This window comes from Cynocephalus volans, chromosome 10, assembly GCF_027409185.1.
Source record: "Cynocephalus volans isolate mCynVol1 chromosome 10, mCynVol1.pri, whole genome shotgun sequence".
Classification (NCBI taxonomy): Eukaryota; Metazoa; Chordata; class Mammalia; order Dermoptera; family Cynocephalidae; genus Cynocephalus; species Cynocephalus volans.
In genome coordinates this window covers 37,315,520-37,343,480 of record NC_084469.1, presented here as the reverse complement: position 1 = coordinate 37,343,480, position 27,961 = coordinate 37,315,520, and the positions used below count along the sequence as shown (strand labels likewise).

Below are 27,961 nucleotides of genomic sequence, written 5' to 3'. Positions count from 1 at the left end.
TACAGTGTGGGACACTTCTGAACCTGCATTTTCATCTGAAACCCCAAAGGTAAGACTTGGCTTTATTCATTTATCGATGACAGAAGGAATTTAGTCTAATGAAGCTGTGAACAATTCTTAATTATACACCATCTCGATGTTTTCACAGTTATATCTATAGAGGGTGTTTCCGAATGATTGCTTATAATGCTGGAAAATCATTTTTTCAAAATGTCTTATTCTCAAAACAACACTCATTTGAGTTCCAGAATTAAAGGTCCATTTAAGACAGAATGAGCTTTGGCAGTGAGTTCTCAGCTACACTTAAAACTGTCCAGGGGCACTACACTATTCCTTGCCAACCTCCCTGCAAAGCACCGAATACTTGAACATTTTATAGATATTTTTTAAACACCCCAGAAAAAATTTTATCTAAAAATATAAACACAAACATCATGTTAAACCATAACCATATTTTAGCTATTTTAGCTACTTTTGATGATTCACTGTTATTTGAAATATTTATTATTTGAAAAATAGAAAGATTTATTGTTATTTGTTTAAAAGTCACAAGTATTAAACCCACAGAGTTCTAAATACCTGCCTAATTTAAGAGAGAGCCCACTCTTCTCTAAATAACTTGCTACCTGAAAGTAAAGGAGAAACTCAACAAACCTAACATGTAGACATTGCAGAGGTATATCAACAAATCAGAAGAGAATGGCTTACTGCATGTGACAAACTCTTAATTATTTTCCTCTTCTCTTTTTCTGGGTGGAAAGAAAAGAAGCCCATGGAATTGATGTGGGAAGGGCCTCCGTGCTGAAGCTGTCACTTCTCTGTGGTTAGATCTGTTAACTGACAATTGAAATCTCATGTCAAAAGGAGAGTGTCAAAAGAGATTTTTGGAATTAAGGCAATGCTAAGTCTCTTGGTAACAAGCCAAATGATGAAAAATCCAGAGTGTTAGAATTCATCATCAGGTTCTTTTAACAACACACTGAGAGACAAAACACCAAATATCAACATAAAAGTAGATGTTAAAAATAATTACTTGATTCGTGAGAGATGATGGCCATCTAAAAGAAAAAGATATTTTTGATAGCTTTGAAAATATCAAACATCATTTACACAAGACAAACTTTCCTTCCTAACCATATGATTGTCTTAGCATATGGCAGATGTAAACATTGCAGAAGGAGAAGTGGAGATTAAATAATGACAGCTGCTACAAAACAATCCATCAACAGTCTTAGCTACAGAGATAGTTAACGGTTTAGAGATAAAAACATGTAAGGATTCCATTCTAATTGTAGGTTCCCTAGCCATGAGGATCAAGATACGTGATCTCGAAAGGAAATCTGCAAGTCCTAGAAATGAAGCCTCAAATCCCAGTCTCATTCCAAACTAGTCCTTTAGACCACGTTAGAACACTCGTGAATGCCAGATTGGAGGAACATCTACAGCCCAGGCTGTGCTCAACATTTCTTTCATTTCAAATCCTAACTCACATTTATGACTTCTGCTTTCTATTTCTCCCTCTCCCCTGTTTTTTCTCCAAGGCAGAATCCTCTGCTAAGTAAATCACAGCCATGAGTTCAGATGCCGAGATGGCTGTTTTTGGCGAAGCCGCTCCCTACCTTCGAAAATCGGAAAAGGAGCGGATTGAGGCCCAAAACAAGCCTTTCGATGCTAAAACATCTGTCTTTGTTGAGGAGCCCAAGGAATCCTATGTGAAGAGCATCATACAAAGCAAGGAAGGAGGGAAAGTAACTGTAAAGACTGAAGGTGGAGCAGTAAGTAAAAACATGAGAGGACACTCTCCATTTTATTTCTCTATCTCCTCAATCCAGGCATCGAAGCCTTACTTCAAATCTCCAAGCCTACTGCCAATACAAACACCCTTCTAGCCAGTGCAGAGACATCAGATTTGGAAGGCAAAAGGAAATTGCAGCAGTAACCTCATGTCTCTCCAACTTCCGAGAGGACTTTACCCCACTAGTATCGGTCTTCACCATTTCCCTTTAATTCCCCACTTCCCGGCATAAATCTCCAAACCTGTGAAAAATAAAAACTAGCTCCTCCAATCAGAATTCTTGACTTACATACTTGTTTAAATCATGTGTTAATATCCTATTACTTCTCAAAAAATGAAGTTTCTTGTAACAAATGGCAGGAAAAAATTTTTTTAAATTAAAATAAATTAAAAATATCAAAATAAAAATAAAAGGATATAAACTGATAAATAAATCTGGGATGAGAAGAAGAATGTGGGAAGAAAAAAAATAATCTTAAAAAGATGATAGTATCCTAGCCCATCATAAGAAACGTATTTTTTTAGCATTAAACTATTAGGTAAATATATTTTCATGCCTTTATTTAAAGGACATTGAATAATATAATGAAAAGTATGTGCAATTACAGCTTTATAACCAAAATGAACAAGCAAACATAAACCCTACCTCCAACCACCAATTGAAACTGGTTTCTTGATTACTTATCAGACTCTAACTGTCAGGGAAGACCAAGTCTTCCCTATGAACCCTCCCAAATTTGACAAAATTGAGGACATGGCTATGATGACCCATCTGCACGAGCCTGGAGTACTGTATAACCTCAAAGAGCGCTATGCAGCCTGGATGATCTACGTGAGTGCCCTTCAACCACTCTTTTTATTCCATTTACTTTTCTGAATAAAAGCAAGATCCACATGTTGAATGTTCTGATTTTCCCAGACCTACTCAGGCCTCTTCTGTGTCACTGTCAACCCCTATAAGTGGCTGCCAGTGTACAAGCCCGAGGTCGTGGCTGCCTACCGAGGCAAAAAGCGCCAGGAGGCCCCACCCCACATCTTCTCCATCTCTGACAACGCCTATCAGTTCATGCTGACTGGTGAGTGATGCATCTATTTAGAGAAATGTGTAAACAGACTGACAAACAGACCTGGCTGGAGCCTAATTATAATACATTCCAGCCACACGGGGCGTCAGTGTTTTCAAAGAACTTTCACAGTCATGATGTCCTTTATTCTTTCCAGCAGCCATCTGCTTTTGACACATCAGTAAAGTGAGGCTCACTGCATTCACCATCCTCCCCAAGCTAACATCACTAGTGTTAGAGTGGAAGCCAAATTGAAACAATTAGGAGACCTCTGTAAACATATGTACTGTTTTCCATATTTTTTCACTTCTTGATTTGGATAGAAACAAGTTCAAATATGGAGGGTTTTTTGTTTGTTTTAATATCCACATCTACAGCAATCAAGGAAAAGTTATCAGTCACAACTAGAAAACTTTGTGAGTTCTTTATTTTCAAAGGTTAAAGCTAATATTGCCAGTCTTTAGAGTAGAAGATGAGTAAAGAAAGAATTATGACTTTCCTCCCTAAGATTTTGAAGCATTTTCCTATTAAAATGGAGGGGAAAAAACCCTTTACTTTGAAAATTTTTTTTTAATTGTATCAAAGTCTGATATTCCTTCTTTATCAAACAACCATATCTTCTTTATAAATAACCATATCTGATACACATTATAGGCCCCAATACAGCATCAAATCCTTTTATCTTCACATACCAAATATAATGCTTTTGGAAATATTCTAAATTCCTGAGTTTCCTGTTGTTCCATGGAATATTTGAAACTGAGGGTTTTGTTTTTGTTTCTGTTTTGTTTTGCTGCAGTTGTTTTTAAATTGTCTTTTAAAAGGGGAGAGAGAAGAGAAAGGGATAAAATAGGAATCTCCCATTACAAATTGGCTAGGAGTTTTACAAGAATTCTCGGCCAATAAACTGTTCTTAGGTTGACAACAGAAGTTAGCTACCTCCCAGAAATGTCCAAACACTGGCTCATTTCAAAAGTTTTAATACTCAGCAGCTGCATATACACAGCTATGTACACCACCGCGGCCACCAAGGTCCTCACTTCCCAAGCTTTGGGGCTGCTACCAATTCCAGTTTACTTACAGCTCCCAAACATGATTTTTGTATAAAATCATGCAGAGCTGTGGCATTTGACCTGGTTAATGTTATTTTAGCATTGCCAAAAGCAATCACAATATTGTTTTCTTATCTATGTTCCCACTAGATGCAATATGATTTTCCATGATCTTGCTTATAACTAGAAAAAAATTAATCTGAATATGATCCAAACACTATACTTTCTTGAATAGAATTTTAAAGTTCTCTAAAGTCTATGTCTATATCTACATTTAAATAACATCCAGATTTATATTTATTTTCTCTGAATAAATTTTTAGATTTTAGAATTCTCTAACATCCATAATCAGTATAGCATCAGAGATTTAACCAGTCAGAAAATTGATATAAATATAATGTATGAGTCACTTAACTAGTAACGTTTGTTTTTATTATTTATAAATGTATATAAGGCTAAAAGGAAAATAAAAATAAACACAAACACTTACAATTCCAGACCCCTTACTTATTTAGGATTACCAGCAGTCAAACTAGTGACATCAAGAGCTGGGAGGAGAGCAGGCAGCAGAAAGATATATAAACTGAAAGTCAAAAGACATGAATATCTTTGACCTTAACTAGTTATGTAATTAATATTAGAAAGGTCACTTATTCCTCTCTGGGTCTCAGCTTCTTTATCTGTTCAATGAAAGAACTGACCTAAGAAATTTCTAAGATCCTTATGTTTTCAAAATTCTAAGATTCTTACTGAAGTGTTTACAAATAAAATTATATAATGCCTGGGGTTTTCTTTAAAATAATCTGGTGAGATTGGGATGGGGTACAGATGATATAAAATTGGCCAAATGTTAATAACTGTTGTAGCTGTATGATGGGCACACAGGGGCTCATTTTATTACTGAATCTACTTTTGTATATGTTTCAAATTTTCCACAGTGAAAGTTTTAAAAATTAATAAAATATGCATCTCACACTTACAAAGATGTCAAAAAAACAGAAAATAACAAATGTTGGCAAGGATGTGAAGGAGCTGAAACCCTTGTTCACTGTTGGTGGGAATGTAAAATGGTGCAGCCTTTGTGGAAAACACGGCAGTTTCTCAACAAATTAAAACCAGAATTACAGTATGATCCAGCAATTCCACTTCTGGGTATACACTCAAAAGAACTGAAAGCAGGGTCTTGAAGAGATTTCTGTACATCCATATTCATAGCAGCATTATTCACAATAGCTAAAATGTGGAAGCAACCCAAAAATCCAAATGTCTGTCTGAACATTTGGACATTTGATGAGTGGATGAATGGAGAAGCAAAATGTGGTCTATACATACAATGGGATATCATCCTGCCTTTAAAAGGAAGGAAATTCTGACATATGCTATAACATGGATGAACTTTGAGAACATTATGCTGACTGAAATAAGCCAGTAACAAAAAAGACAAATACTGTATGGTTGTACTTATATGAGGTATTTAGAGTAGCCAAATTCATAGAGACAGAAAGTAGAACAGTGGTGGCCAAGGGTTGGGGGCCAGGGGACTGAGCAGTTAGTGTTCAATGCATACAGAGTTTCAGTTTTACAAGATGAAAAGAGTCACGGAGATTGAGGGTGGTGATGGTTGCACAACACTATAAATGTACTTAATTACACTTGAAAATGATCAGGATGGTAAATTTTATGTTATTTGTACTTTACCACTATGAAAAAATTAATAAAATACAAAAAGAAATAGATGATTCTTTGCCATTCGTTTTCAAAATTTATACTTCAAGAGGAAATGTGGAGGCAACTGGCTATTTTGGAGACTAAACTCAAAACCAAAATCATAAGCAACATCTTCAAAAAGTCAAAAAGAACAAGCTATGTTTGATCTCAACTAATTTAATTTAATAATCTTCATATTAAATGTGGATTTTTTTAATGATGATCTTGATTTCTTTCACAGATCGTGAGAACCAGTCCATCCTGATCACGTATGCAAATTTTTTTTCTTCTCTGGTTTGTGGTGATTGTCTTAGATGCTGACAATGTGGGCCATCGCTCTGATCTCTTCTCTGATTTCTGTTTGACAGCGGAGAATCCGGAGCAGGGAAGACTGTGAACACCAAGCGTGTCATCCAGTACTTTGCAACAATTGCAGTTACTGGGGAGAAGAAGAAGGAAGAACCTGGCAAAATGCAGGTAGGTCTGGTGGCCAGAGTCAGAATCAAGTCTCGGTCAGGGCTCAGAAGTCTGGAGCCCCGGGTGTGAGAGCTGCTCTTTCCTTTGCAGGGGACTCTGGAAGATCAAATCATCAGCGCCAACCCCCTACTGGAGGCCTTTGGCAACGCCAAGACTGTGAGGAATGACAACTCCTCTCGCTTTGTAAGTCTTTTGGTCTCCGTGGGGTCTTCTCAGCCATTAAATGTCAGAGTAGCTATGTCTGTTATTATTTCAGTTGCCTCTCTCTGTGTGCTTCAGTTTTTTAATACTAAATAATCTTTATCTTTTCAAGGGTAAATTCATTAGAATCCACTTCGGTACTACAGGAAAGCTGGCATCTGCTGATATCGAAACATGTGAGTAAGAGGACCACTGAAAATCAAAACAGAGAGACAAGTGATTTCCTTTGCAGGGATATTTTTCAACATTTGCTGTGCATAAAGCCTGTAAAACAGTGGTCTGCTGCCAGTGATGCCTGTGAACTAACACAATTTATCCATAATCCACTGTGCGCTCTGTTTATCTCAGCTGCACACTGATAGTTCTGTAGCACATCCTAAATGAATTCCTGCCTCAGAAGCAACTACATTTTTTTCCCCAGGGCAAACACTAGGGCTATCTATTGGTTCCTATGAGTTTTCTATGGGTTCACAACAGATCTCTCTGATTTGCTCTTGATCCGAACTTTAGTAGATGTTTCCAAGGTAGCCTCTCACCACTGAGTAAATCTGAGGTGATCCAAGAAAGGAGAGGATAGTTAGGATCAACTAAAATACAGAGGTTGCAGATCCTCCATTTGAAAAACATACTTGTCCTGGAGTAGGTATCTCAGCTTCTGCTCTTAGATGGTGAGAACCACGAGCAACTGCCATATGCAATTCTAATATGGACAAACACAGAATTGACTATCGAGTTGAAATCTCAATGGAGCCAAATGTAATGACCCCAATTTTGGCTAAAGACACTGAGGTTCATTTAATATTTCAGAAGCACTGATACTCTTTTCTAATTCAATATCTATCTCCCTCTCTTTCCAGATCTTCTAGAAAAGTCTAGAGTTACTTTCCAGCTAAAGGCAGAAAGAAGCTATCATATTTTTTATCAGATCACTTCCAATAAGAAGCCAGATTTAATTGGTAAGAAAGAACTTAAATTCATAGATGGAAGTTATAGTTTTATTAACAATTTGTAATGTAAAACAAACACCTGAATTCTATGTATCTAGAAATGCTCCTGATCACCACCAACCCATACGACTATGCCTTTGTCAGTCAGGGTGAGATCACAGTCCCCAGTATTGATGACCAAGAAGAGTTGATGGCCACTGATGTAAGTCACACGCACACTTTTTAAAAAATCCATTATGTATGGGAGCAATAATAGATTTATTATTAACAATGTAGATGTGGTTAAGGATACAATGTAAATTCTCCTAAATAAGTTAGTCTTTTCTTCCCTAACCTTCGTCCTATCATTTCTCCTGGCAGAGTGCCATTGACATCCTGGGCTTCACTCCTGAAGAGAAAATATCCATCTATAAACTCACGGGGGCTGTGATGCATTACGGGAACATGAAATTCAAGCAAAAGCAGCGTGAGGAGCAAGCGGAGCCAGACGGCACTGAAGGTACCAATTGAACCTCCATCTGGGTTTGAATCAGAGAATACAGAAAGAAAAAAAAATCCTATTGTACACTCACATCTCCTTTGTAGCTGGACTTCTGAAGGGCACCGCTGCATGCTTTTCTCTCCCTCTCCCTTCTTCACATCTCCGTATCTCCATCTTTTCTATCCACCCCAAACAAGTTACAGTGAACATCAACAGCCACTTATAAGCACAACCTAGGGCCACATAATTGGAGAAAGAATGGGATGGAATAGTGCTCCTGCTTTGCCTTGGCAATGCTGGGAATGTATGTAAGATAACTTTGCATATTGGTCTACTTTAGCACTAGCTAGGAAAACCTAGTAGCTGGCAATAGATGATCTGCCCAAACACAGGGCTAGGGGTGAAGGATGCCCCTAAAGATACTTATATGTGTGTGTGTGATCTACATATATACCTGTAGACAACATAGGTAGCAAACAAGACACAAAAGGAATTGAGAAAGAAAACTCATACACTCTACATATGGAAAGAATATGCAATGTATAAGACCTACCACGGAAAGCTAGTTCTCTGCTCCTTAAAGCCTTTCCTGACCACTCCACCTTGATGTTTTCTCTGCCTCCTCTAAGCTTTTCAGCAGTTAGTTTTGTACCTTACATGTGGCATTCACATTACAGTCACCGACAGAATTTTAGAAAGGGACTCTGTAGAGTCCCACATTTTCAGATAAAGTAACTAATTCAGTAAGGTTAAATTGGGAAGGCTAAAACTAAGATAAGAATCCAAATATTCTAACTTTTACCCCTCCCTAACAGTGAATATTAAGCTGTACTTATCTTATCCTTCCAACTACACCTAATGTGTCCTAAAAGCAAGAACTATGGTTTTTACCTTGCCTAAAATATTATAATAAACACTCGATATATGTTTATTGTTGATGAAAAATTTCTCAAAATCTACTTGCAATAAATCACTAAAGGGCAGTGTAACTGACAATTTAGTGGCAAGTACATGTTCTAACATACAGAGATCTTCATTTTACCTTCCATAGAATTACTTAAAGCTTTCTAATTAAATAATTAAAAAATTGGACTGGAGGAAAATGGAAAGATTAAGTTTAAAAGGCTATTATCATTAAACAGCATTTCCTGAATTGTGTCTCTGCAGTTGCTGACAAGGCGGCCTATCTACAGAGTCTGAACTCTGCTGACCTGCTCAAAGCCCTCTGCTTCCCCAGGGTCAAGGTCGGCAATGAGTATGTCACCAAAGGCCAAACTGTGCAGCAGGTAAGTGCACAACCTCAATGATCACACACATCCCAGGCCTTCACAACATGTATTTAGTAACACCAACAAACATTACTTTATCTGTGAAGGTGTACAATTCAGTAGGTGCTCTGGCCAAAGCCGTCTACGAGAAGATGTTCCTGTGGATGGTCACCCGCATCAACCAGCAGCTGGACACCAAGCAGTCCAGGCAGTACTTCATCGGGGTCTTGGACATTGCTGGATTTGAGATCTTTGATGTGAGTTATACTCATATTAACAAAAAGTAAGAAGGAGGCATTGTGGGCTTTGATATACTTGGTATTATTATTCATTTACATTTACAGTGTCCACATTGTTTGCTCTAACACTGCACCTAGAATAAAAGCAATCTCCAAAATATTGAGGAGGTAACAAAATGTAACAATAATAGCTAACATTTATTGAACATATGTATTTCTGGCACTATACTAGGGATTTTAGGATGTTTTCTCATTTCATCTTCTAAACAACACGAGAAAGAGTAACTAATATTTCCCCTAATTACATATGTGGAAACTGAGACACAGGAAAGTCGAAACACTAGCTAAAGATCCCACAGGTGTATAAGATAAAGCCAGGACAGGAACCCAGATCTGTAGCATTTGTTCCATAAACAAGGCATCTTCCATAGAAGAGAAAGGGCCCAAAGGTAGAGCCTTAGAGACAGATGATAGTCTCTCCTCTTCCAGGCTTATCTTACACAAACTATTTCACCTCCAAGGCATAGACTTCATCATCTATAAAACGAGAAAAAAAAATTGTTGCAAAGACTCTTTTAGATCTTCACCTGCTGCACTACATCGGGTCCCTACTTTCATAGACTTGACAAAGGGGATTTGCCAAATGTTTCATATGAATAGAAGAGAAATTAGCCCATTCATTTCACTTTATATATCAACTGAAGGTCTTAAGATAAGCTTTGCTTACGAGACAGCCAAAGACGAAAATGTGAAATTTATCTCAAATTGGAGAGTGGGGAGGTAAGAGATGTTTGGATTTCCAATAAATTACTTTCCCCTTTACCCTTAAATCTGAACCATAACAAACAGGACTATGATTGCACTTTTAATATATATTATTAGCCATGCAATCTTAGAGGTGGATTCTACCAGAACTCTCATTGTGTAATTAATATCTGAGTCCCATAATGCCCAGAATTCAAGAGAAAGGCTCATGTCAATAATAATCTTTTTTTTCCCCCTAGGAATTCTGAAGAAACAACAATTAGTTTAAATTGTATCTCATTACTATAATCCATATTACTTCAATAAAAGAATTTTTTTAGTAATGAATTTTACTACTATAAAAATTCATTTAATGTTGGAAATTTCTACTGTTTTGTTCAGCTCAACAGCCTGGAGCAGCTGTGCATCAATTTCACCAACGAGAAACTGCAACAGTTTTTCAACCACCACATGTTCGTGCTGGAGCAGGAGGAGTACAAGAAGGAAGGCATCGAGTGGACGTTCATCGACTTCGGGATGGACCTGGCTGCCTGCATTGAGCTCATTGAAAAGGTCTGTTTGACTTCTAAAGAAAGGTTAGACTGTCAAGATAACTTTCCCAGATATCTTAAAAAATTCTAGAAAGTATTACTGTAATCTCGAATATTTTGAAATCTGAACAAATTGGAAAATTACTATTTATTTTCAACTTTTATATAAGAGAGATCTAAGAATGTTTAGTTTCCTTTTGTTCTAACCAGTTTTATTCTAACAATGACTCAAATCCAATTTTAAAGTAGCACTGAAAACTCTATTTGAGATGGACTGCTTCACTAGAAGAACTACCATCATTAGTTCTTAATCTGTCTTCCTTATGATTGATTCAAGGTGTCAGCAACAGAAATAAATATTCTTATGAAATAAAAATAAATGCATAAGTAATAAAGCTAGTGCTTGTATAAAAACTAATCTGTTCGAAGTCAAGAAGTCAAATTGTTCATGTTACTTCATGATCTATCTTTAAGGAGATAAAGTACACAAAATATCTTAAGGTTTGGATTACTTACATTGTTTAATAATTGCACAGAGTCAAAATCATTCTAAGTCAATAAGTCCCTTTAGTAGTAAATAAAATTTGGCAATAGATGTATTCATTTAATACGAAAAAAATGTGATAAATACAAATGTTTTAACAAATCACCCCCTCATGCTGTGCTGACATATGCAATTTGTATCCAGCTATTCTTTTAAGTGAAAGTAATACTACAGATTGAATGTGAGAATAAATGATGAAAAAGTCATTCTAGTGACAACAAAGGGACATCTTTGCGCTACGACCCTGGTTTACTTTATATATGTATTTAATCAGGAGTGCTCATAATTCAGCACCTATATATAGATATAGGTGTCTACCTCTTTTGAGAGAAGTTAGGTTGACACCAACGTCTACTTTTCTGAATTCAGCCATTGGGCATCTTCTCCATCCTGGAAGAAGAGTGCATGTTCCCCAAGGCAACAGATACCACCTTCAAGAACAAGATGTATGACCAGCACCTGGGCAAGTCTGCCAACTTCCAGAAGCCCAAGACTGCCAAAGGCAAGGCCGAAGCCCACTTCTCTCTGATTCACTATGCTGGCACTGTGGACTACAACATCAGTGGCTGGCTTGACAAAAATAAGGACCCTCTGAATGACACCGTAGTTGGGCTGTACCGGAAGTCTGCAATGAAGACTCTGGCCAGTCTCTTTTCCACATATGCTAACGCTGAAGCAGGTACTTTCTGTGCCCTTAATCTAAATTAAATCTTCTTCCACAGAGTGTTCATGTAACATTCCAGGCTTTGGGATTTCACTCTAATTGATGTGTTTTCTCTTGACCTCAGACAGTGGCACAAAGAAAGGTGCTAAGAAGAAGGGCTCTTCTTTCCAGACTGTGTCAGCCCTTTTCAGGGTAAAGTACAAATTTAATTCAAAAAATGTCTTTAGTTTCAATGAATTATCATAATTATAGGATTTAGAATAAATTAGGAGGGAATGCAACGTTAGTAGGAACCACTCCAAATATTCACTCACGTCAGAATATACCCAAGGCAATAGTGCCCCTGTAAAGATGGATGCTTTACCCATTATTCCTTATTATGATGACCTAATGTATACAGGAATGCCAAAATGTTTTTTATTATATAAGGAGGCTTATTTTTAAAGAAGTGTAGTTGAACTTCAAATGTGTCCCTGTGGAGGGTCACATTTTTATTCCAGTAATGTTGCCCTTTGAGAATGTTCCTGAGTTCCTCTTTGAGAATGAGCCTGAGATACACACTTTAGAAACAAAACAAAACACCTTCCACCAAAACACATCTTTGTCCTCTGAGGTAGATTTAATTTTTTATAATAGCCTAAAATCATCTAAACCCAAGCCTAGTAATTTAAATGGATGATCAAGCTAAAAAGCATCTCTTGAGATTAAAAGAACAATAATTATAATTTCACTTCAAAATAGTATGATTTTCTGATATGGCTTAAAAACTGGCTCTTCCAAAGGGCAGTGTGCTAAGTGTCTGGACTAATGACTGGTTTATCAGAATTTGTATGGCTAAGTCTCATTCCTTTTAAAATTAAAATGCAGATATGATCTACGACCTGTGACCTAAACAGGAAAACTGCTCTTGTTTTTCCTTTCTCAGTACCAATTTGCATTATCTCACGAGACAGACTCTTAAAGTTTCATCAACTTGTCCTTGTAGATGTTTTCAAGATTGGAAATTCACATTACTTATTTTCTTTATTTCCTAATGTCTAACTGAGATAAGAAAATTTTTTTAAAAAATCTGCCTTCTTAAAGTGTATGCCTAAGGAATATTGAGAAATATTTACATGTGAGTTTTCTATGGCTGAGGAAAACATCATCTTCTGTCATTATCCATTACTCTACTTCTGAAATAACTCTCCATATGCTTCAGACTGTAGACATTCTCAGGTACCCAAGATCCACCCAGACAAGTCTCACAATTTTAGACTCTTCAAAAAACAAAACATAGGAAGTGATTAGAGGTCCCAGAGAATAATAAACTCAAGGAAGGAATGGTAAATGTTAGGAAAATTACTAACCTAGGTTACCACTGTAAACAGCTACTGTGAAAATTATTAGCACTGAGAGAGACAAAAGAGATCTTAGAGATAATCTCGACTACTCTCAGATGAGGCCCAGAAAGACAAAAAGGATTTTATAGAGTCAGGCAGAGCTCATTAGTGACAGAATGAGGCCATAGTCTTTTGTCTTCTGATTCTTGGGTGAAAATACTTCCTGTGGATCAAGGCTACTGAATTTGCAGTTTGTTTATAAAACAGATCCTAGGTGTTATAAATAAATACCTTAGAGATATTTCTCCCCAGCACTTTGGACTTTTGGTTATTTGGCAGGCTACAACTCTTGAGACCTTCAAAAGACAGAGCAATTAAAGGCTTATAGGCTTATGCCTAAGTTGATTCTATATAATTACAAAAAAGCTTTCTGAAATACAACTTTCTCATCAAGTCCTTTCTAACTGGTTTTCTAGGAAAATTTAAATAAACTGATGACCAATCTGAGGAGCACACATCCTCACTTCGTACGATGTATTATTCCCAATGAAACCAAAACTCCTGGTAAGACACAGAGCATGAGGTAATCAAACAGGCATAGGTTTGGAAATTCAGTGCCCGGTAGTAAGCACTCTTCTGTACTTTTAGGGGCAATGGAACATGATCTTGTCCTGCACCAGCTGAGGTGTAATGGTGTGCTAGAAGGCATCCGCATCTGCAGGAAAGGATTCCCAAGCAGAATCTTATATGGGGATTTTAAACAAAGGTCAGTCCTCTTTGTTGTATTTCACTTAATTCTGTGAATATCTTACCATCTTCACTGTGGTCTTCTGTTCATTGTATTTCATGTATTCTGCTTAGTATACATCAAAAAATTAAGGAATGAAATAATATAGTCTTATGATAATAGGACAGAATAACAGATTAGAAGAACAGGAAGGTAGAATGCAATTGAAAATCATATTGTTTTAATATCTGACCTTAAAGGACAGTTGGACTTTCAACATTTACTTTTGCTCTCAAACTTTTATTGGTATTTCTTTTTGGTGTCATTTGGTTTGCATATGTGATCTCACCTTCCTAACTAACCATTATTTCTTTGTTTAACTGAACAGATACAAGGTTTTAAATGCAAGTGCTATCCCAGAGGGACAGTTCATTGACAGCAAAAAGGCTTCTGAGAAACTTCTTGCCTCTATTGATATCGATCATACCCAATATAAATTTGGACATACCAAGGTACCGCTGTTATTTATTTATACCGATCCAAGTACTTTCTGCCATTTCTGTCTCCTGTAGTATGGGATGATCTATGACTCTTCCTTTCTCCAGGTTTTCTTCAAAGCTGGCCTTCTAGGTCTTCTGGAAGAAATGAGAGATGAAAAGCTGGCTCAGATTATAACAAGAACTCAGGCTGTCTGTAGGGGATACATAATGAGGGTAGAATATCAAAAGATGTTACAAAGAAGGTAACCACCATACGGAATATCAGTATTATATGGTCCCTTAGGTCGTTCATTAATTCTACCATTTTGTGGCTAATACGTGCCTCTCACCCATTAGAATTCACCCTTACAACACTTCAGCCTTTGCTTCACCCCTCACACTTTGATTCCCTCAAGAACTTCTCTCCTGTCTCCAATTTCTCCCTTTCCATCTACCTCACATGTAGCTGCAGGAAGAGTTTGCAGTATGCATTATTTTCATCATGCCGTATCTCAGTTGGTGGATCCCCATGGTATCCCATGTCAAATCCAAGTTGCTTTGCTTGGCTGTCAAAGCACTCTCCATTCCCCACCTCATCTATCATTTCCAACCACACAGCCTTGTTCAGCCAGGCTAAACGGTTTGCTTATCTCCTATTCTCTTGTATGCACAAGCCCTCTCCCCTCACCCTAATTTATCTATTTGCCAATTCAAAAATTCCATTCCCCCTTTCTGTAATAACCTCACCCAGTTTATCTACCTTACACTACTGCAATCCCTCTCTTTACACATACATTTTGCATTTATTTTACTCATCTGTACTTATTTAGGTCTGCATTATAAGTGTTCTCGCTTCTTTGCTAGTTTGATAGAGATTGAGAACAAAGAATTGCTCAATATGAACAGTGTTCACATTAGCAAAGTGGTTATACTAAGGGTTACTTACCATAAGCATGAGTGTGAGGGTGTGTACATGTGTAAAGCCTGCATATGATATATATAGGATTTGACATATCATTTATATGTGGGGGCATTCATTAAAAGGGAGGTTGTATGTAATAAATAATAATAACAATAACATTGCCTCTAATGGATCGATCTACACTGATATTTTTATGTCATCTCAGAGAAGCCCTTTTCTGCATCCAGTATAATGTCCGCGCCTTCATGAATGTCAAGCACTGGCCCTGGATGAAACTATTCTTCAAGATCAAGCCCCTCCTCAAAAGTGCAGAGACTGAGAAGGAGATGGCCACCATGAAGGAAGAGTTCCAGAAAATCAAAGATGAACTTGCCAAGTCAGAAGCCAAAAGGAAGGAACTGGAAGAAAAAATGGTCACTCTCTTGAAAGAGAAAAATGACCTGCAACTCCAGGTTCAATCTGTGAGTACTCTGTATTCTGCATGTAACACAGTATGAAGCTTTTCTAGAATGCACATATACTTTGGATTTACAAATGGCCTTTTCCTGAAAAAAAAAATCTTAAATTGCTTGTTTCAGTATTTCACTTATCTTTCAATATTCTATGAGGAAGAAAAGGCACAATTACTTCCAAGTTACAAATGGAAAAGGAAAGATTGAAGACTTTATTCAGTAAGATCACAAAATTTAACAGCCATGAAGGAAGCAGTTTGAAGTCAGTCCCCCAAATCTCAGTCATATATTTTACCCCTTTCCCTTGACTGCTTAATCCCATCCTTAAAAGTATAGTTCTATTTTCTAAATACAAGCCTATGAGATTCTATTTAAATTCAAGGAAGACAGTTAATTTTATTTCTCTGTGTATCGTCTTTCCCCAACTCCAAGACATGACTCAATAAATGCATTCGCATTTACTTGAACTAAACTACTTGCATGTAAGGTAGAGCTATGTGTCCGCCCTGATTCTTCCTTTGATAAAAAAATCTTGAGTTTTTTAAGGCCTCTGTTTAGTGATTCAAGAAGGAGCTGTAGTCGGCGTGGGGAGTAAGTTTCGCACTAGTGCTCTGGTGAAACACAACCTTCCATTTCTTTGGTTCAAAAAGCCCAACAATGTCATGAAGGAACATACAAAAAGGATAGTTTTCCTAAATTTTTTAAGTTATTTTCAACTTTGCCTTTTGATAGCTTAACTTACATGAAGGTTACATTTTTCCAAAAGCATAGGGACCACAGCCTCCCCATCTTAACCTCTTTTCACAGTTATCATCAGTAGTGAGTAAATATTTACTGAATACAACACTATTAAAAAGAAAAGCAAAGGAACCCTGGGAAGTCCCTATTATCATTCATTTAAACATTTTAAAAACTTAAGATATGAGCAAAAGAAACACTGCGAAGTTAAAGAAATTCCCCAGACCAGAGTAATCTAATAAGTTAATGGCGGAAAAATAAAAATAAAAAAATAAGTTAGTGGCTAAACAAATTTTTATTTGAGTCCTTTAATCAGTCACTTAAAAAAAGTTCACTGAGCTATATGGTTTCTTAGAACTGCACATTCTTATATATTTTAAAATTCATTTTGAGACTAGTAGGCGATTCTTTAAATGGAAATATAAATTTTAGACAATTATAGCACTATTATGGATATAGACAGGTTTTATTATATTCAAAAAATGTTGTATGGGAATGTGTTTAACTTATCTTTCTTCTTTTTCTTTTTTTATATCAGTCAAGTAACTAGTTGTTTGAGGATGGTAGGAAATGATCAAAACCAAAACTAACCAATTTCACTAAATCAAAATATTTGAATATTACAAAGATGAAAAGCTCTTAGCACTTATTTATTCCAGCCCCTTTATTTACATATGAAAAATGTGAGAATAAGAGGAATAGAGCAATTTGCCCAAGGTTATATATGTGGAGGCTATACTGGAACAAAAACCCAGGCTTCCTTTTGCCCTGTCTAGAAGTCTTTCTATTCCACTACACGCTATTTTTTAAGTAGTCAATGGGTCCAACCCAATCATTTTGCAGACCAGTTTGCTTCTAAAGCTATAGTCTCACTCCTAATTAACTGCATTTTTCCAGGCCATGTAATAAAGATCAATTAAGCTGAACTTATATTCATACCAAAAATTTCAACAGAATTTGGTAACACACTAATATTTTTGTGCAAAAACAAGTTTTAAAATAATTAACAAACTCTCTAAATATCTTAATGAATCTCTCCCCAGGAGGCAGATAGCCTGGCTGATGCAGAAGAAAGATGTGACCAGCTGATTAAAAACAAAATCCAGCTTGAGGCCAAGATCAAGGAAGTGATGGAGAGAGCTGAGGAGGAGGAAGAGATCAATGCTGAGCTGACAGCCAAGAAGAGGAAACTGGAGGATGAATGTTCAGAACTCAAGAAAGACATTGATGACCTTGAGCTGACCCTGGCCAAGGTTGAGAAGGAGAAACATGCCACAGAGAACAAGGTATGAATCCTCTGCTGCTATACTATATGGAGGTTCTGCCAACCCACTGAGCTTCTTTATAGCAGAGATCATCTCTTTCTTAACTTTTGTAGGTAAAAAACCTCACAGAAGAGATGGCGGGCCTGGATGAAACCATCGCTAAGCTGACTAAAGAGAAGAAAGCCCTCCAAGAGGCCCACCAGCAGACCCTGGATGACCTGCAGGCAGAAGAGGACAAAGTCAACACCCTGACCAAAGCTAAAATCAAGCTAGAACAGCAAGTGGATGATGTAAGCACATTTTTCATATCCTTTTGAAAGATTTTCTAAAATACGCTTTCAATTTATAACATATTTACTTTCTCGTTAGCTTGAAGGGTCTCTGGAGCAAGAAAAGAAACTTAGAATGGACTTAGAAAGAGCAAAGAGGAAACTGGAAGGTGACCTCAAATTGGCCCAAGATTCCATAATGGATGTAGAAAATGACAGACAACAACTTGATGAAAAGCTTAAAAAGTATGAGCTCCAGAAAAAATTCTATGTGACCCCATCTTTTAATTCAGATGGGTATTAATATGTCTTGTTCTTCTGCCTAAAGGAAAGAATTTGAAATTAGCAATTTGATGAGCAAAATTGAAGATGAGCAAGCAGTAGAAATTCAACTGCAGAAGAAGATCAAGGAATTGCAGGTGAGTCATCTCACCTCTATTTTTTCTGCACACCAAAAAAATACTCACATTAAATTTATGATAATGTAATTGTTTCACTCCCAGGCCCGCATTGAGGAGCTGGAGGAGGAAATCGAGGCAGAGCGGGCCTCCAGGGCCAAAGCAGAGAAGCAGCGCTCTGACCTCTTCCGGGAACTGGAGGAGATCAGCGAGCGGCTGGAAGAAGCCGGTGGGGCCACTTCAGCCCAGACTGAGATGAACAAGAAGCGGGAGGCTGAGTTCCAGAAAATGCGCAGGGACCTGGAGGAGGCCACCCTGCAGCACGAAGCCACGGCTGCCACCCTGAGGAAGAAGCACGCGGACAGTGTGGCCGAGCTCGGGGAGCAGATCGACAACCTGCAGAGGGTCAAGCAGAAGCTGGAGAAGGAGAAGAGTGAGATGAAGATGGAGATCGATGACCTTAGCAGTAATGCAGAGGCCATTTCCAAAGCCAAGGTACCCACTACTGTCTCCAGATGAGGGTAATAACCTATAAGAACACCCATTGTTCTCTGCCATTAAACATTGTTTGCAGGCATTTTATAGCACTATGCAAATATTTTCTATCTTAATATATTCATTTTATTTCACTTTTTTAAAATGCTGGTTATGACTCATTAAGATGATCTCAAAATCCACTTTAAGCAAGTGTCAATATCATTGACATAAATAAATGGTCTCCAACAACAACCAGTTTAGGGGCATTATGCACTTCCTACCATGCTTGAATTCTGGTATAGTCCACAGAGTTGATGTCATAACTTTCTACTCACACTTGGCATAAATTTATTCACTCTAAAACTACCTTAAGAATCAAGATTTAACACTTTATTTTACTACATTCCGTGTCTAATCTTTCATTGCCACATGTCCTGTAGGGAAACCTTGAAAAGATGTGCCGCGCTCTAGAAGATCAACTGAGTGAACTTAAGACCAAGGAAGAAGAGCAGCAGCGGCTGATCAATGACCTCACAGCTCAGAGAGCACGCCTGCAGACAGAAGCAGGTAAAGATTACTTCTCTGGACCCTAAAACAATGGATTCCAAGGCTTCTGAATAAACAGCAATGCTCCCATTTTAGAGGGGGATAAACAAACTATCAGAATTTGCTAAGCAGGTCAAAAAGAAAAAAAAGTAAGAATGAGCAGACAAGTTTACTTGCAACACTCCTATGGCAATTCCACTTTTTCATCTCCACTTCTAACCAATCCTATAACAATATTTAGGAACAGATAAAGTATATACACATAGAGAGACATGAATATAAAAGCTTTAGGCTTATTTTTGTATGCCATTAAAAATGCCTTTACTTCCATTATTCTTAGGTGAATATTCCCGACAATTAGATGAGAAAGATGCTTTAATATCTCAGCTTTCAAGGAGCAAACAAGCATCTACTCAGCAGATTGAGGAGCTGAAACGTCAGCTAGAGGAAGAAACTAAAGTGAGTCTTACCAAAGGTCTTCTTGACTAGTCAAATCTAAACATGTCCAGTTAGGTTCCACTTGGGCTGTATAAATTAAATATATCACTGAATACATGAATTTAAGTCACTGAACTGCCACTTCCGCAGGCCAAGAATGCCCTGGCCCATGCCCTGCAGTCCTCTCGCCACGACTGTGACCTGCTGCGGGAGCAGTATGAGGAGGAGCAGGAAGGCAAAGCTGAGCTGCAGAGGACGCTGTCCAAGGCCAACACTGAGGTTGCCCAGTGGAGGACCAAATACGAGACAGACGCCATCCAGCGCACGGAGGAGCTGGAGGAGGCCAAGTATGTCTTGTAAACTCTGGAGGAGGAAAAAGACATGGTCTCACAGCTGTCCAACTCAGCAATACCTTAAAGCAGCTATGATGATGTTGATGATAACAACATAACAATAATAACAGAAGCTAGCATTTACTGCATGTGTATTGTATGTCAAATATATATATATATCAGCTCATCTAGTTTTCATAACCACATTATGTTGGTATCATTATTCTTATACCCATTTTACAGATAGGAAATTGAGGCTGTGAGATGTTAACTAACTAACCCAAGAGCATATGCTTAATAAATGGTACAGGTGGGACTGAAATCAGACGTTCCGATTCCAGAATCCACCTTCTTAAGCATTGAATATACAGACATACCTCTCTTAAAACTCATGTTGAAGGCCACCAAATGATACGTATTATCCAGAATTTATCTACATAAAGTAAATCCTTAAACTGTGTACACACCAAAGGAGACCTTCAAGTAGATCTTGGGCATAAGGGCTAAACACTTCTCTGTACCTTAAGGATGTGTACTTGGCACACAACTGGGAATGAAGCAAAAATGTAGACAATTCAGAAAGAAAAAAAAAACTGCCTTTGTGTAAACTGCATAAATAGCCCTCATTTATCCATCAACTTCGTCCCTGGTGAGATTGTCCAAATATACATGATTAGAAAAAACTTGCTATTCTCCAGGGGAAAAGTACATAAAATGAAGTGGAAAATCTGAGAAAACAATGAACATAGGTAGTGTACTTATGTGAAATGAGAAGAAATATATACATCAATCAATAAAATTGCTCTAGCTAATCATTTTCCACAACTTCTCAATGAGAAGTCCTGAAAATCCTACATTACATATATAGTAAGGCACACACAAGGGAAGCATCAATAGCAGCCTCTGAGAATCTAGTAACACACCAATGACTTGAATTCAGTTGTTCACCACTTTGGACCTTTCCACACAGTTTACCAATCTAGAAAGCAGTTCTGGCGGCCACAGTTTTGAAAATCATGTTATTTGCCGGTGTATAAACAGGACTGTAAAAAGGAGTCAAGTATGTTATCACTTTGCTCCTGATCTTGGCCACTCTCCTTGACTGCCTGGCTAACTTTTCAGGAAGAAGCTGGCCCAGCGTCTGCAGGAAGCAGAGGAGCACGTAGAAGCCGTGAATGCCAAATGTGCTTCCCTTGAAAAGACGAAGCAGCGGCTCCAGAATGAAGTTGAAGACCTCATGATCGATGTGGAAAGATCTAACGCTGCCTGTGCAGCTCTTGATAAAAAGCAAAGGAACTTCGACAAGGTGGCCCAACCTACTTAAACTTTATAAATGTTTTATTTGGTCTTCCTTTCTCCTTTTATCAGCTGACGATTATTGCTTTTCAGATCCTATCAGAATGGAAACAGAAATATGAGGAAACTCAGGCTGAACTTGAGGCTTCCCTGAAGGAGTCCCGTTCTCTTAGTACTGAGCTGTTCAAGGTGAAGAATGCCTATGAGGAATCCCTGGATCAACTTGAAACGCTAAAGCGAGAAAATAAGAACTTGCAGCGTGAGTCCTCATGACCTTCCCTATCCCACGTAGCCCTGGCAGGACCTTTCCATGGTGCCATCAGTCTAACCCCTTTTTTGTCTGTTCATCCACAGAGGAGATTTCTGACCTCACTGAGCAGATTGCAGAGGGAGGGAAGCAAATTCGTGAATTAGAGAAAATAAAGAAGCAAGTGGAACAAGAGAAATGTGAAATTCAGGCTGCCTTAGAGGAAGCAGAGGTACGTATCATTATGTTGGGGGAAAAGAAATCAAAGACAAACATCAATGAAAACACTCAAAGTGGGCAACGCTACTGTGAGATGGATACACTATTGTGAAGCTGGTGACAAATTGAACTCATATGACCTTTATAAAAGGACAATTTGGCAATAGCTATGAAAAACCTTAAATATTTAAATACTCCAATCTATCAATTCTAAGAATTTGTCCCAAGAAAGTAATCTTAAATGGAGGCAAAGCTTTAAGACAAAGATGTCCAACCCAAGAACAAAAATAAGCAAATTATAAAACAGCCATCTAACAGAATTTTATACAGTCATAAAATATGATTAAAATAGGGAAATATTTATGGTAGACATAAATATTTGTTTAAAAGCAAGACACAAATTTGCATATGCAATTTTGATTATGCGAAAATAATTGACTAGAAAAAATGTACCACATTAAAACGGCTATCTCTGAGTGGGGGCACAATGGGCAGTTAGTTTTTTCTTTGTTTTTATGTGTTGCTCCCACCTTCTACAATGAACATGTATTATGTAATCATTAAAAAATACAAATATATTTTAAAGCCAATAGTTTCTACATCAGGAATAAGTATACTACATACCCATAAACATTTTCATTTATAAAACAATTTGAAAGTTCGTATTTACTACACATAAGCTTAATAATATAATTTTATCATTATTAGTATGAATAATGTTTGTATTGACAAAGCACCTTTATCACAGAGCTGCCGAATATAATCTGTGACTAAATAGACAAAAATATGATTTACCTAGGAGGTGCCTCAAACTACTGTGCTGTACTTTGTAAAACCAGACAACTTGATATTACTAAGAGTTTGGCTCACAAGGGAATATACTCCAAATACTCAAAGTTCTTTTCCATTGCTAATTGATCACTGTTTTGTTAAGGCATCTCTTGAACATGAAGAAGGAAAGATTATGCGTATCCAGCTTGAGTTGAACCAAGTCAAATCTGAAGTTGATAGGAAAATCGCCGAAAAAGATGAGGAAATTGACCAGCTGAAGAGAAATCACATTAGAGTCGTGGAGACAATGCAGAGCACACTGGATGCAGAGATTAGAAGCAGAAATGATGCTCTGAGAGTCAAGAAGAAGATGGAAGGAGATCTGAATGAAATGGAAATCCAGCTGAACCATGCCAACCGCTTGGCTGCAGAGAGTTTGAGGAACTACCGGAACACCCAAGCGATCCTGAAGGTACAGGGGTCTACATTAGCTTCTCAGATGAGTCAGGGAAGTTACCTGTCTTCCATTCTCCAAAACACCTGTTAAATCATCCTTTTTTCTCTTAAATTGTAGTATAAATGTAGCTAATGAGCTAATGGTATAAAGGTAGCTAAATTAAATACATAGAGAACATAATGTTTTAAAAGAAATTTTATGTACAAGAACAAACAGAAGTCCAGAGATTAAGGTATGATGTGAGAAAAAGCACACAGACTTTGGCACCAGACAGGACTGAGATTGAGTCCCAGTTTTGCCACTTACTAGCTGCTTGATTTTAAGCAAGTTATTTAACCTCTCAGAATCTGTTTTTTATTCTTCAAAATAAGAATGAAACTGCCCACCTCACAGAGTTAGTATGAGGATCAAATGATATATCAGATGTCAAGTAATAGGTGGAGAATATGGAAAATATTCCATAAATGATAAACATCAGTGACTTGAACATGAAAAAATATCCAGTTAATGGCAGAAATAGAGCAAGAATCTATGTATCCTGATAATTTTCTCTCACTCTAAGCAAGTGACATCACCATTTAAAAGTTCATTGAAATTACAGGCATGTCATTTCCTGTTCCTGGCACCGGTACATTCTTCCAGTTCCTTTCCTGGGATGTTTCCATCCTCTTTAGAATGTGAAAAGCTTTTTTTTCCCCCCCTCCACTTAATAGGAAACCCAGATCCACCTGGATGATGCTCTCCGGAGCCAAGAGGACCTGAAGGAGCAACTGGCCATGGTTGAGCGCAGAGCCAACCTGCTGCAGGCCGAGATCGAAGAGCTGCGGGCCACTCTGGAGCAGACGGAGAGGAGCAGGAAAATCGCAGAACAGGAGCTCCTGGATGCCAGTGAGCGTGTCCAGCTCCTGCACACCCAGGTAAGACAAATGTAGGTGTACTAGTAAGTGATGAGTCAGAATTATAATATGGAAGTAACCCACTTTTATAAATGTATGTATATAAAAAGGATGGGGATATGCTCTTAAGTGTTAATTGCAGTTATCTTGGGGTGATGGTATCATGGGTGATTTTTGGTGTGTGTTCCTATTTGTCTTTTATAGATTTTCTACCAAAAATAAAAGGGGGGCCGGCCTGTGGCTCACTCAGGAGAGTGTGGTGCTGACAACACCAAGTCAAGGGTTAAGATCCCCTTACCAGTCATCTTTAAAAAAAAAAAAAAAAAAAAAAGCATTACATTTTTATTTAAAAATAAGGTTTGGCTCTTTAGGTTATTTTGAAAACCATGAGGTGGAATAAACTTGAGTAAAGATACCTGTAGACTCCAAACTCTGAAAATGTTCCACGCAGCATTTCTTATCACGGGCACCTCAGCATTCAGCTGTGTAGTGTTACTGTCCCTGTGCCTTGCAGGACATTTTGCTTCCCTGACTTGCCCAGAAATTAAGTGCAGTAGCGCCCCTTAATCATTCTAACAACTAAAAACATGCACCCCAAAACATTTCCAAATACCCACTGAGGCAGTATTGCTTCCCTCTGAAAACCACTGGGTTGAAATTTTAAGAAAATGTTTCATAAGAAAAATCCAGAATTCCCCATGGGAACAAACCATGAAAGTTCACAGAGAATAGATTCCATCTAATCGAGAAACTCCCAGTGCCAAACACAGAAAGAATCTATTCTTTTCTAATAATTTCAAACTTTTAAGGACAGAATACTAGTGATGTCTGGTTGAAACAACTGAAAGAGCAAATAATTAATGTCTACCAATATAGGCATTCTTAAACCCCAGAAGTCATTATGCATAAATCAGAGGGGCACTGGGGGAGAGGCGGAGGTGTTGCAATCTTGCAAATGATTAATATTTTGCACTCAACAAATATTTAAAAGTTAGTGAAATGCTGGATTAGGTAGTTTGTACAAGCCAACAAAGATATTTGTAAAATCCCAAGATGGCAAACTGCAAATCTTGCAAATTTCCACTCTTTTTAACAGAACACCAGCCTCATCAACACCAAGAAGAAATTGGAAAATGATGTTTCACAACTCCAGAGTGAAGTGGAGGAAGTAATTCAAGAATCACGGAATGCAGAAGAGAAGGCCAAGAAGGCCATCACTGACGTGAGTGGAGGGCAACACCATGGTGGGCAAACATGAATCGTGCTGTGCTCTCTCCACCGTCTTCACTGATTCGGTTTTACTAACTAGGCCGCCATGATGGCTGAGGAGCTGAAGAAGGAGCAGGACACCAGCGCCCACCTGGAGCGCATGAAGAAGAACCTGGAGCAGACGGTGAAGGACCTGCAGCTGCGTCTGGATGAGGCCGAGCAGCTGGCGCTGAAGGGAGGGAAGAAGCAGATCCAGAAACTGGAGGCCAGGGTGGGTGTCCCGATCTCTCCAATTTTGAGAAGGGAAAAAGGGCACTGCCTCTACCCTTCTCTCTTCCTACATGTGGACTCCCATACTCATCCTGGGACTGGGGACACCTACCCGATACCTTCAGTAGTCCTGGGTTAATTAATATCCCCAAGACTGACTGCGTAAGTATCTTTCTCGGTTGCAGGTACGTGAGCTTGAAGGAGAGGTTGAAAATGAACAGAAACGTAATGCTGAGGCTGTTAAAGGTTTACGGAAACATGAGAGAAGAGTAAAGGAACTCACCTACCAGGTAAGGAGAATAGCTTAACAGAACATCCAGACTTCCTGCCCAGACAGAAATTGAAAACCTGGTGATGACTTATGTGGCACTCACAAAGAAATACACATTAACTTGCTGCACAAAAGGAGTAAAAGACACAGTTGCTTATTACAGACCTATACTTGGCTAGGAATATTAGGGAGGCCTTTAGAAAATAGCATTAGAGAGGAAAGAAAATGGGTTTTAAAGCCAGATAAACAGGATATTAATCTTAGTTTGGCTTCCCTTGTTTTTTAAACTTCAGTAAGTTACTTAATACTCTAAACCTTAGTTTCCTTACCTGTAAAATAGGGATAACAGCATCCATTTCCCAGGGTAGAAAGGTAAGGATTAGAAGAGATGTATGCAATTCCCTAATACAATGCCTGCACACAATAGACATTTAACAAGAGTGGCTACTGTTAATACTATGAAGGAAGCCTCGGAGTTGATCAAGTTTACCCCAGGTAACACCTGCCATCATACCAAATGATTTATTTTACCTGCCATAGTAGACTTATCTCTTTGGGTTGAATGCTGATTACTTTTTTCAAACTTTCAGACTGAGGAAGACCGCAAGAATGTCCTCAGGCTGCAAGACTTGGTAGATAAATTACAGGCAAAGGTGAAATCATACAAGAGACAAGCTGAGGAGGCTGTAAGTATCTTTATGTCCTTGAGGAAAGAAGCAAAACTCTTTAGGAGTAGAACATGTTTTTTTTTGTTTGTCTGTTTGTTTTAATTTATTTTTTTATGGAATCAAAATTGATTACACATATTTTTGGGGTTTAGCAGTGAGATATGTTGATCAAATCAATATTACTAGCATATATATTGTTACAAATCATAATTATTCTTTATGCCCCTTGTCCAGGCTCTCCCCATCCCCCTCCGCCTCCCCACTCCCCTGTCTAATTAGGTGTAGAACATCTTTTAAAAGAATGTGTTAATGAGAAAGGAGACAAAATAACAATCTACCACTCATTTTAAGAGGAGTGATTTTATAAATATGAATTCATTTCCCAAATCCTAATTACAGAATAAGACTTCAAGAGGAAATTTTTTTTTATTAAGCAATTTGTCAGAGCTGGGGGGAAAAGAAAGTTCCAAATAATACACCTTATTTGATAGCTGCAAAGAATATACAGTAGGAGCTCTAATTAACACCATGATAAATATTCCTTTCCTTCTAGACATACACAAAATCAAGTGTTCTCAAAAGCCAAACATCTGGGGCTGGCCCGTGGCTCACTTGGGGGAGCGTGGTGCTGATAACACCAAGGCCACAGGTTCGGATCCCTATATAGGGATGGCTGGTTAGCTCACTGGCTGAGCATGGTGCTGACAACACCAAGTCAAGGGTTAAGATCCCCTTACCTGTCATCTTTAAAAAAAAAAAAAGCCGAACATCAATCTTTTACCTCAACTGACCCATTCACTCACTATCAGTTTTTTCAGTGGGGGCTCTTCTCCCCACATTTGCTGTAGCTACTATAAGAATGTGCTGGAAGATTCTCCAGCTACACTTTTCCTGGTTGTTCCCCCATTCTTCCAGACACAGATAGTAGGAAGGCAGGAAGAGAAAGAAGGGAAAAGCACAAATGGTAATAAATCAAACCAGGCACACTTTGTCTTAGCCCCACTTCTTCCCTTTATCTAAATACTAGAGTCATAATATATAGAAAAAAAAATTAAGTGGGACTTTCCCAAAGTTATAATTTGACTTTACATTTACTTTCTGAACTCTATAAGGGTACACGGGTTTCTTCCTCCTTTCCACCCAGGACAAACATCATGAACAGATATATGGCCTTGACATGAGGCTGTACCCTCCACTCTAAAACTACTTCTCCTTCCATTCTTAAAGCAAAAAATGTAATTGAAGTTACAAATTCTGTCCCGAATCGAAGCCAGATACGGCAAACAGACAATAAGAAGGAAATATTTGATTTGAGGAAATAATCCTATCTGGTGACGAGTGCAATGGGAACCAAAAAGTCTAATTCTCACAATTTTATCTCTAAGGAGGAACAATCCAATGCTAATCTATCTAAATTCCGCAAGCTCCAACATGAGCTGGAAGAGGCTGAGGAACGGGCTGACATTGCCGAATCCCAGGTCAACAAACTGCGAGTGAAGAGCCGGGAGGTTCACACAAAAATCAGTGCAGAGTAAACACACCTGCCTGATCCTGCCAG

The 27,961-nt window shown here is 38.1% G+C and overlaps 1 protein-coding gene across 1 annotated transcript; it reads left to right on the top strand.

Moving 5' to 3' along the window:
* The first annotated feature begins 12 nt into the window (after positions 1 to 12).
* Positions 13 to 27,961, top strand: LOC134387222 (myosin-8). Its single transcript, XM_063109630.1, has 39 exons — positions 13 to 49; positions 1,546 to 1,775; positions 2,484 to 2,627; positions 2,715 to 2,871; positions 5,860 to 5,887; positions 5,987 to 6,095; positions 6,186 to 6,278; positions 6,409 to 6,472; positions 7,154 to 7,252; positions 7,342 to 7,445; positions 7,604 to 7,742; positions 8,892 to 9,010; positions 9,100 to 9,249; positions 10,378 to 10,548; positions 11,440 to 11,758; positions 11,859 to 11,926; positions 13,533 to 13,620; positions 13,705 to 13,822; positions 14,172 to 14,295; positions 14,389 to 14,525; positions 15,390 to 15,645; positions 17,418 to 17,660; positions 17,753 to 17,929; positions 18,009 to 18,154; positions 18,237 to 18,327; positions 18,412 to 18,801; positions 19,224 to 19,350; positions 19,670 to 19,788; positions 19,918 to 20,114; positions 21,222 to 21,405; positions 21,489 to 21,654; positions 21,750 to 21,874; positions 22,796 to 23,104; positions 23,803 to 24,006; positions 25,082 to 25,207; positions 25,295 to 25,465; positions 25,650 to 25,754; positions 26,326 to 26,421; positions 27,789 to 27,961. The coding sequence occupies exons 2-39, from the start codon at positions 1,572 to 1,574 to the stop codon at positions 27,936 to 27,938; spliced, it is 5,817 nt and encodes a 1,938-aa protein (XP_062965700.1). The 5' UTR covers positions 13 to 49; positions 1,546 to 1,571; the 3' UTR covers positions 27,939 to 27,961.

Coding starts and splice junctions, on each gene's coding strand:
- LOC134387222 (XM_063109630.1), top strand. CDS start 1,572: ATGAGTTCAGATGCCGAGATGGCTGTTTTTGGCGAAGCCGCTCCCTAC. Junction 11,759..11,858: donor CGCTGAAGCAGGTACTTTCT/GTGCCCTTAATC, acceptor TCTTGACCTCAG/ACAGTGGCACAAAGAAAGGT. Junction 18,155..18,236: donor CTTGATGAAAAGCTTAAAAA/GTATGAGCTCCA, acceptor TTCTGCCTAAAG/GAAAGAATTTGAAATTAGCA.